This window comes from Pithys albifrons, chromosome 18 (genome assembly GCF_047495875.1).
Source record: "Pithys albifrons albifrons isolate INPA30051 chromosome 18, PitAlb_v1, whole genome shotgun sequence".
NCBI classification, from domain to species: domain Eukaryota; kingdom Metazoa; phylum Chordata; class Aves; order Passeriformes; family Thamnophilidae; genus Pithys; species Pithys albifrons.
Genome location: NC_092475.1, coordinates 9,697,761 through 9,708,446, shown reverse-complemented (window position 1 = coordinate 9,708,446; position 10,686 = coordinate 9,697,761). Strand labels below are relative to the sequence as shown.

General features: G+C 54.2%; 1 protein-coding gene across 1 annotated transcript in view; it reads right to left on the bottom strand.

Annotated features, from left to right (window-relative positions):
• Window positions 1-8,376: 8,376 nt before the first annotated feature.
• Window positions 8,377-10,686, bottom strand: part of RBPJL (recombination signal binding protein for immunoglobulin kappa J region like) — a 19,243-nt gene continuing 16,933 nt past the window's right edge. The window contains exons 8-12 of the mRNA XM_071572669.1: window positions 10,111-10,220; window positions 9,875-10,015; window positions 9,416-9,571; window positions 9,081-9,184; window positions 8,377-8,650 (exon numbers count right to left, since the gene is read on the bottom strand). Coding sequence (XP_071428770.1) covers window positions 8,377-8,650; window positions 9,081-9,184; window positions 9,416-9,571; window positions 9,875-10,015; window positions 10,111-10,220 — 785 coding nt within the window. The remainder of the gene's footprint in view (window positions 8,651-9,080; window positions 9,185-9,415; window positions 9,572-9,874; window positions 10,016-10,110; window positions 10,221-10,686) is intronic.

The window sequence follows — 10,686 nt, the reverse complement described above, 5'->3', positions numbered from 1 at the left end:
AAAGCAGAGGCAGCACAGAACTATGGGGTGAGTCTGTCCTGTCTTCTCTGGTGGTGAGTTTTGTGATGGCACTTTGAGAGGGCTGTCCTCTTGCAGCCAGAAGGGATAGAGGGAGGTAGAGAGCCTGTGCCCTCAAATGGGAGAACAATGTGCTGGGGGTCTTGCTCCAACAAGTTTCAAGCCAATCCTGTTTAACCAAGGTAGGCCTGAAAGTGGAGGGCAGAACTGTTTAGATTGTCTGGGATCGGATGCTCTGGGAGCAAGTCCACAGGTGACTTCATGCTGTTTTGAACTAGAACAGCTGCTCTTCTATGCAAGATGTGGAGGAAACTGCTGTTTCTCCAAGCCCCTCTGCTCTGCCAGCTTGGTGCTCTCAAGGGACAGGATTCATATCTGTCCCCAGGCAGGTGGGAGAGGGTGGGCTGTGCAGAGAGCAGGGCTGCTTGCTGGGTACAGTGCTGAGGCTCCTCAGAAGTGCTGCATTTAAATGGATTATCATAATTGAGAAAAATCTAATTCCCTCCTCCTTGGTGGGAATTCCTCCTCCAGGTGGTTTAGATTAGCAGGGATGAAGGGAACAAACTGGGACCAGCACAGAGGCTTCCTCAGGGGTGAGGGAGTAGTGTGTGCTTGTGCTGCTCCTTGTTGCCTGCTTCGACACCACTGTGCTCTCAAAGGTCCTCAGAAGGTGATCAGTACAAAGAAAAGCAGAGCCATGTGCTCCCAGGGCTGTTCTGTGTTCCGTGGGAGCTGCTGTTTCTCAGGGCATCGATGACGTACTCTGCGATCTTCAAGTTCTTGTGCCTCATGTGGCTGTGACAGGTTCTTGGATGTGCTGCTTGGAACAACCTGTGTTTTCTGGTGTTTTTTTTCCCCTCCCCTTTTCTTTTTCTCCTGGGCTTTGTCTCTCTGTTGCAAGAATCCCATGTACTTTCCAAAACCGCCCCCAGTGTAAAATGCCTTGTTTTTGCAAAGCAATCTGGATGGGTAGTCTGCAAATCCCTGGAGCACAAGCCTGGCTGCCTGCCTGTCCCTTGCAGAGCCCCAGTTCCTGGGATGGATTTGTCACCGTTCCCTCTGTCTGCCTTGCTGTCCTCCCAGGCCATCCTGCCTCTACCTGGTGTATGATGAGAGGCACAAATGCCTTGTGCATTCCTGGTCTTCATCTCTGACCTTGGAGATGATACTCCGTTGTTTTTATTCTTAGTGCTACTCTAGTTTTGAAACCAAAACTTTGAGGATCTGCTTCACCAGGCTTCAAAATAGCTGGAACCCTCCCAGGTTCTGATGTGATCCAGTGCCCAGGGACAGGTCTGCGCTTCCCAAATGCTCCCTGGCAGGAGGACCACAGGGCAACTGGAAGATGAAATGTAATCTTATTGATTCCATTTACTTTATGGCTTCCATGGGGTTTTGAGGAGGTGTTTATGGATGTCTGGGTCCCTTGTCATGCAGTGTGAGCTGTGGCACTAGAGTGGGTGCTGTGCTACATGCCAGAGAAGTGTCAAAAGAGGTCACAGCAATGGTGTACAGTAGTGTAGGTGACAGGAGTGCCTGTCCCCAACGCTTCTAACCTGCAGAGTCTGGAAGGGCACAATTCCTGAACCCTGGAGACATGGTGTTTCCCATAAGCATCCCCTGGGTGCTGAGTAGGGTGCACAGTTGTGCTCTCCTTGGCTGCAGGCAGTGGTAGGGAGAACCCAGAGGATGGGGGTTCCTAGTACAGCCCTCTGCCCACTGAGGCTGGAATGGGGGCTCACTGGGCTCCCAGTTAACTGGATAAGATGGGACTGTGCTGGAGGTAAAACAGCAGGTTGTCCTCGGGGCTGGGGTCTGCCAGGTAAGAACCTTCCCTCAGCATCGCTGGGCGCAGTTGACACTTCACTGCAGGGATGTTATGATAGTTGGGCTAAACCTTTCAGCTCCTCCTTCCCTATCCCCTGTCCCGTCTTGCTTGGTGCCAGCTGTGGTGCAGGTGGTGATGCCCAAAGCTCTGGTGTTTTTTGAGGGGCCAAGCTTGTCAACTGTACCAAAGTGACTCCTTGAGAGGTTTTTCATAGAATCACAGAATGGTTTGTGTGGGAAGGAACCCTAAAGGTCACCTTCTACTCCCCCTGCCACGGCCAGAGACACCTTCCACTAGACCAGGTTGCTCCAAGCCCCATCCAACCTGGCCTTGGACACTTCCGAGGAGGGCGCAGCCATAACTTCGCCAAACACCGGGCCATCCCCCGGGACCCCCCCGGGCATCCCCTGTCCCGCTCCCTCCCGGCCCGCTCCCGCTCCCCGCGTGTCTGGTGCCCCCTTCTGGGCACACCCGGCACTGCGGGCGGGACCCGCCGAGCTCTGCCCCCGCTCCTACCGGGAGGGAACTGTTTTGGGGGCATCCCTGCTGGTCAGAGGCTGTCCGACCGCCCCCCCCCCCCCCCCCCGCGCCTGGGAATTCCTGGGCGGCGGCGGGTTCGTCCACAGGACTGCAATCGCAGTAAATCCTGCTGGATGTAAAATTTGTCTTTTTTACTCTTTTTACCCCTTTTCCACTTTGTATTGCCTTTTCCAATATTTTTTTGGTTTTCTTCTTTCCACCCCTTTTTTTGCCTTTCTTCTCCCAGCTTCCTCTCTGCCTTCCCCCCGCCCCTTTTCCCCCTCGTGGAGTTTGGCAAGGGCAGGGATGGACACGAGTGCGGATGTCCCCGTGGCTCTGCTCAGCCGGGCTGGTGTGAGTGAGGGTTTGGGGTGTTCTCAGTGCCAAAGGCACGGGCTCACCTGCGGGCACTGCCCTTACTACCGCTGCGTTGCCCTGCCAGCCCTTGGCAGAGGTGTGGCTTGGTGTTTTGCCCAGTATTGGAGGGAAAAGACACGGTTTTTAATCACAGGCTGGTTATTTCTGGGAAGCGGGGGTGCAGGAGGTGGTCTGGCTGCTCCCGGTGCATGGAAGGGAACAATGGGGCCACTGTGCGGCCAAAGGCCCCGGCTCCTGTCAGAAAGGTCCAGAGAGGGGTTTTCAGCACGTTTCTATTCCCCTGCTCAGGTATAATTACACGGGGGAACAAAGAGCCCTTCAAACCCACCCGCTCCTCCAGCACAGCCCGGGGCTGTGGGCACATGCATTGCGGGTCTCGGTGGGGTGCGAGGGGACAGTGCCTGTGCACAGCTACAAAGCCCAGTGGGGTTGGTGACATTGGTCAGGGGCTTGGGGGCAAACCCTGAGTGCATCTTCAGCTTCCCTGGGAGCCATGGCGGAGGGGGGAGGCTCCTCTCCACAGTGTGCACCCCAAGGGAGAAAGCAAACAGCAACTCTCACCCCACCTTTTAGCACCAATCCTGCTCTTGCTGTTCATTTGGCCATACTCTGGAGAGTGTTTGATGAAGTCTCTTTGCCTCTGGCCAGTCCTGATGCAGAGGTGAGGGGCACCAACAAGAGTTGAGGCTTCACCCCTAAGTTGCCCAAGCCCAAACTGGCCAGGGCAGGAGGCTGGACTGAACAGGACATGGGGCTTGCAGCCAGCAACACTGTGCAGCCAGGGCCCCAGCATACTCCACTGCATGATACTGCCTGCTCCCCACAGAGCTCTGGGCAAAGCCACACCGGGTTCCTGCTGAGCCCCACAGCCCTGGAACTGTGGGATGCTGAGTCCTTGGTGAGCTCACAGGGAGGGAACTGCACCCCGTCCTTTCCTTCTCAGTGCTGATCCATAACTACCTGCCTAGTTTGCACCCTAATGACTGCAGCAGGGCATGGAAATCAGGGCCCTGGTTTTCAAGCCCAGTTGTTTATTTTAGCTGTTTAAAAAAACTGCTTTCCCTCCCTAGTGAATTCTGAGAAAACTATCCATGTGTTTCTTTTGAGAGAAGGATGAGAGCAGATTGCCAGCTCCCTCCATCCTGTCCCCGCTAACTTGGCTCCTCAGATCCCCCAGCATGGGGCTGGCCAAAGGGAGCCATGCCCAGCACTGACCCTGCACCCCTAATCTGGCCACCAAGCCCCAGCTTCAACCCTGGGGCAATGGTCCAGTGCTGCAGCCTGGTGGGGTACTACTGGCCCCGGGCTTGGTCCTTCCCTGAGCTGCAGGGAGTCCAGAGCTTGCCAGAAATGATCTTGTTTTCAACTTGTTTTTAGGAAAAAAAACACAGAAAAAAGGAAACATAATTTTCCACAGCCTTTTTGGCTGCCTGGTCAGGGCTGAGTGCCCAGGGCTGTGGGCACAGAAGCGTGGCAGTCTCCTCCCCTGAACAGCTCATTTCAGGTCAGAGGCTAATAATACCTGCTCCTGGCATTGCTGGTGACATGGGCACCCATGGATGTCTCCAGCTCACTCTGTCCTTAATGCTATTTGGGTTTCTTTTAGGGTCTGGCCAGCAGGGCCACATGCCTGAGCAGTTCCCAATGCCTTTTGAGCAGGTAATTGTAATTCCTCAGCAGTCCAACTTGGCTTGTTTTGGCCCCAGCATAGTTTTGCATCCTGACACCCAGCTGGGTAATTTATAGCTATGTCAGAAAAAGGATAAAGTCAGCATGGGGTTTCTGGGCACTGCCCAAACCTATAGCCCTGTGTGCTGGTGCCCGTGAAGGGATGCTTGAGGTAATGGGACCCTACTGAGGCCTGTGGGTAGGGCTGAGACCAGTGCAGGGGCTTGGCAAGGAGGGGGATTTTATGGCTCATGGTGCAGGAACTGATCCCTTGGTTCAGTCTTGCAGGCCAAGCCCTATTCATGCAATGAACCAGCCCTGGGCATCAGTCCTGGGGGCAACATGTTTTCAAAGAAAGTTTTTTTTTTCTTGTACCTTTGCCTCTGCTGGGTAGAGCAGCATCCCCACATCCCCTGTTCTGGAGGGCTGGGAAAACAGACATTTACTCCGATCAGCATGGGCACAGCAGAAGGACCTGCCCTGGGCTGCTCTTGCTGAGGCGAACATCTCACTGGTACAGAACTGTCCCATTCCTTACAGCTCCCTTCCAGCTTCCCCCACTGCCCACCCCTCATGCTCAGGGCAGTGCAAAACCTCTCTTTAACCAGAGGGTTTTTTTTCCCCATCTGTACGTGGTATTGCAAATTTCCCTACAAGCAAACCAGCCCACTGGCCACCTCGGTGCCAAGAACAGTGTCACCAGGCTGGATGTGGACTCAGTGAGCAGGGAAGGGACATTCCCTATTGTTCCCATGTGCCCTCTGTTCCACGAAAAACAGTCCACCAACCTATTAGGAAACCTGCTGTGTGTTTTCAGGCAAAATGCAGTTCCATAGCTGTTTAAAAAAACAACCAATCTCTTGGATTTGGGCAGAAAATGACCCTCAGGAAAAGACAGAAGTTCCCAATGCAGCTCCCAGGCTGGCCTGAGCCCGGGGCAGTATTGGTGCAGGTGGTGTGATGAGTGTGGTGGTGCTCAGCAGGCAGTGTGCTGGTGCTGTGGGCTGTGGGCTGTGGACTGTGGGCTGGTGCTGGGCCGGGCTCACTAGATGGCAGCAACTTCTTCCAAACGAGCCTCTCAGTGTCACACAGCCCAGGCAGAGAGGGGAACGACCCAGAGCGGGCTTGATGTTCCTCTGGGATTTTGTGTCATGGAGGAAAGCTAAGATTTTATTTTCTTCTTGATGTTTTTGAAGATAACGCTCACTGCCAGGACCTGAAATGGCTCCTTGGTGTGGTGGGGCTCTGAGCAGCCCCTGCTGCACCCTGGATACTGGGAGCAGGGGATCCCCATTGCCTTCAAGCCTCACCATCAGCCAGGGATGCTCATGCAACACCATTTTTGCACATAATGTAAGTTATCCTGAGCATCCCTTAAGCATTTGGTCTTTTTCCTAAATCACCAGCTCTTCGAGCGATATGAAGGTTTGTTCATGCTTGATTTTGTACCCATGTTTCTGTCTGCCTTGGGGACAGGGAAATGCTCCATGTACAATTCAGAAGCGCAGAAAAGAGCTGCCAGACAGGCTCTGCAGGCAACCCAGCTCACCAGAGCTGGTGGGATGGTCCATGTTTCCTGGACACACGCTGGGTTATTGTAGGATCCATCAGAGACAGGCGCTGTGGACTTGCAAGTGACAACATGCAACTGGCTGGCTGGCACCTGTCCGAGACATTTGTGTTAATCAGTGATTATGCAAATAAACAGCTCTGCCATGCTACCAGCTCTGCCATGTGACATGGAGCATATGTTCCTCGTGGCAGGCAAGCGTCTCCTCCAGGAGCTGCAAAGCTCCTCGTTTCCATTGTGGGACCTGCTATGAAAAGCAGATTAAAGGCATCCCATGGCTGGTGGGGAAAGTCAGGAGCCCCTCGAATCCCTCCAGCCGTCCTGCCGCCTCCTCTCCCCTTTCCCCATGTGGCTTGAATTACTGCGGCTGTTTGCTTAATCCATCAGACTTCAAGAATGAGCCACTCCGTGCTTTCTTGGCCTCCCTAGCAAAGCACTGTGCTGTAAACATAACAAGGCAGGCTTGTTCCAAGCCCTTGAAGTCAACAGGCAATGCTCCTCCTGCCCTTTGGGTCCAGACTGCTGCTAAATATAGCTGAGGGTGCTTTCCATTCATAAAATGTGAATTATGCCCCAGCCTCTGATGGAGGGGAGCAGGCTGAGGAGCCTGCATGCTCCAGACACTTCTGTGTGGGATGCAGGCAGTAACTAAAAGGTTTGGCCTCACCCTTTCACAGCGCTCCAGCTTTTCCAGTAAATGGGAGAGGAAATTACTTTGGGGGAGATATGGGGGATCCTCTGTTTGGGCTGATTAAAGTATTTTCCTGCATCTCACCCTCAGCTACATTAAGGCTGGAATAGATATGCTGGGGAGGTGAGCACAAGGGGTGGTAACAGAGGGGTGATGGGGTGGCCCAAGCAGCACTGGGGAAGCCCCTGCTGCCCCCACACCTGAATAAGATACTCGAGCATTTGCCAGGAACAGGAGCAGTATGGTCTTATACCACAGCTCCCAACTCCTAATTAGCACACTGGGACCTGACACCTATGTGAGGGACTTGCTTCCTTCAGAACCCCCTGTGGATCTTCACATGGTTACCCTTCCTCTGTTCTTCACCCCTTTCTCCCACCAGCCCTTGGCTGTTGGCATGCATTGTAATATTCTCCCAGAGTTTTTTCACAGCAGCTCCAGATGCACAGAGATGTGTCTGCCAACATCTTTTCTGCCCTCTGTGAGGTTCTGGTTTTCCGGAAGAGGGAACCCTGTCTCTTGGTGGAGCTTAAGGAGGTGCTGTCACTTGGGAAGCTTTGAGTTAGGACTCTGGAGACCCAAACTCTTGTATTCCCATGGGAGCCTGGACCACACACAAGCTGCAGAGGGAGAAGCCATCCATCCCCTGCAGTCCCAAATTCAGCATCTGGAGACACAGTGTGGCAGGGGGTACACACAGCAAGGCTGAGGATGGACTGCATTCAGGGCAGTGGTGGCATCTGAAACATGCTGCATCACAAAAAACATGCAGGTAAGCTGGGTGATCATTCAAGGATGCCCATGTGACCACCCTGGGGTGCTGTGGGTCATGGGGTGTTGTACTCGTCCTGCTCCCCTGCCCCAAGGTTACTGTGGGTTGAACACCACTGTGTGTCTGGCACTTGGGTTGTTTCAAACCCCAGCTCAGGACTGCCAGACCAGCAGGTTTCCAGGTACACCATGGGCCTCTGGATGCCACGGAGATCTAAAGGCTAAATAAAGCTGTAAGGCCCACTCTGCATAATATTTGGGTCCAGCTCCAAGAAACCTGACTGCTTTTTATGGCATATAGATCAGCAGTTTTCTGCTGATGCCAGCAATGCATTTCTGTGTGTATCTAATTGTGTAAAACAACAGAGCTCGTCAGAGTCATGCCAGCTAGGGAGGAGCTGGGTTTCACAGGTTTTTTTCCCTTTTTTCCTTTTCCTTCCTAAATAACCCCATTTGGGCCTCCAATAAAAAAACCAAAACATCTGGTACTGGGTATTTGGCTGCTGGGAAGCAGCTCCTCATTATGAAAAGCACAGCAGCAATGCAGGGATTCTTGGTATGGATCAGTAACACTTAAGATCGTGTTAATGTGTTATCCATGTCCCTCCTGGCCTTGGAATATATGGACTGAGGACATTGAGGGACTCCTTGACTGTGGTGCTCTGTGCCAGCATGGAGGTAAATCATGCAAGTTAGTCAAGAGGCAATTGAATCAGCAGAGAGTTCTTCAAGCCTGATTTATTGATGCTGTCATGTGAGATCTCAGCAGGGTGAGATGCTGCCGTGACAGAGACAAGTCAGTAAATCGCAGGAACATGGTGGATGTTTGATGGGTGGGGAGGACCCTTTGGCAGGGCCATCCCAAGGCCAGGATGGGCACCCTCACAGGGCTCAGGGCTGTTCTGCTTCCCTGGGCCCTGCCTGCCCAGCTTGCTAGCTCTGCATGAAGAGGTGGAAGTTGGTCCTGGTGAACTCCTGATGGATGCTGTCAAGTAATCTGTCTGAGTCCTGGGGGACATCTGAGAGGACCTGCTGCCCTGGGATGCAGCTCTGCTCTGGGGTGTAGGTGAATGTGAATGAGCTGGAGTAGATGAGACCATCATCCCTGATCAGCAGGAGTGGGACAGTGATGGGATATCGAAGCCACCTCCAGTCACTGCCAAAGGCAGAGACGTCGGGGACAACACACACGAGGGACTTGGGGCTCCTGGGAGCAGTGGAGGAGAGAAAAGCGTGCATTAGCCAGGGAGGGTCCCATGCAGGAGCAGCGAGCAGTGAGTGCTGCCACTTCTCCACCCTGCAGCTCAGCGCTCAGCCTCCATCCAGTTTCCTCTCTCACTCCCAATCTTTCATTTCTCTCTGCCAGGATTGCTTGGTTGGTTGCAGCTCCCTGAGGTTCCTGTCATTTCCCCCCCCTCTCCCCCCCCACTACTGTCCCCAGACTGCAGCCAGGGCAGAGTGCAGGCACCAGACTCTTCTCTGCTCCTCCTTGTAATGCTCGTGCTTGGTTCCATGGGATGGGCAGTGCAAGTGGCTCATCTTCAAGGTTTGCAGATACGTCCCTCCCAGAACTGCCCAGCACAGCCAAACCTGGCTGCTGTTCCCTGCCTGTTCCCTGAACCCCTCAGCCATGTTACCTGTACATTGTCTCTGCTTCCACATCTCCAAACCAGACCTTGAGGTGTGCGTGGAAATACTCCCCCTGCACCTCCAGCATGGCCACGTCGCCACCACCTGTGAGCTGTGACAGGCAGAGTGTGTGGCAGTGTGTTATGTGGTGGAATGAACCAGACTCCTTCTCCCACAGGATGCTCTGCCTGTGCATCCCATCCCCCTGCAGCAGTCCAGACCTGGGCATTCTCACAACATTCCAAAAACTGGGAGATGCCAAAAAATGTGCAAGGGCTCAAGAGCAGGAGCCACAATGCAGGCAGGTGACAGAGAGGTGGGGGCAGCCCACGGCTGTGCCCACCTGCAGGGCAGCAATGAGTGGCACGGGGCTGACGGGCTCACGGATGCAGGCCAGGCTCTCACTGAAAGTGTATTCCACTGTCTCTGTGCTGATGATGGTCCAGCATGAGCCGTCATTCAGCAGCTCCCGGTTGGCTTCCTTTGGGCAGGGAGATGCCTGTGAAGAGTCACAGCTCCAAACACACTGCTGTGTGAATAGTAGGGTTTTAGCCTGATTTCTGCCCCCAGTCCTTGTTTCAGCACACGACTGCTTTGCTCACTGGGAAATGAGGATCACAGTGCCTGTGCAAAGACCTCAGTGAGGATGTCACCACCAAAGTGGGCAGATGGCTTTGCAGTGATTCTGACCCTAATTTAGATCCAAGACTCCTCCCAGTGACAAATTTTCCACCCAGACACAACACAGAGGAAGTTGGAGAGATGACCCTGCTGGTCCTCACCCGTTCTTCCACTGCCATACCTGGAATTGGATCACTTTCTCCGTGGAGAGACACAGGTACATGCGGTCGCTGCCTTGGAACTGGAAGGCACATTTGTGGAGCTGAGAGATGGGCTCGTCCACGTCCAGCATGGCATACTGCTTCATTACCTTCCGGATGATCTGCGGGTGACATCATCCCAGGGGTGGCACCTGTCGCTCAGAGCCACGGAGCGGCCAGGTTCATGTTCCCGACACCCGCAGGGGTGGAGGCTTACCAGGGGTGGCAGTGTGACACCGGTGGCCGTGCAGATCAGCTGGACCACGGAGCCGTAGCGGATATACCCTTCCCGCAGGGGGAACTCGCTCCGGGAGCAGCGCTCATCGGCTGGCCGGGAAGGAAAGAGGAAGAGTAACCACTCCAAGCAGTCAGGGAGCAGATTAACCCGGGCTGCCTTGCTATGCACAGGCCTGGCTGTGCTCCCAGTGCTTTCTTACTGCCTTCTCTCCTCTGCAGATGCTCACTGCTTGGAGAGACCACTGCCCAGCACGGGAGAGCGGGACTGGGATGCGGTACCTCGAAGGGACACCACTGGAGGCAGTGTTGGCAGGGATTCTGCTGAGCTCTGACCTCTTCCAGGCAAGTTACTCTTGCTGCCCTCAAGGGCAGGATGCCAACCCTCAATATCGGTGTGAAATGGTGTGTCCAGAGACACACCAGGAACATTGGGCAGAGGTGAGATTGAGAAAGGTTCCCACATCCCCCGGCTAATTCCCACCCCTTTTGCCCCCAAGAACTGGCTTTGCAGGAGGAGAGAGACAGGGCTCGAGACAGGCAGCCCTGGCCATGGGTC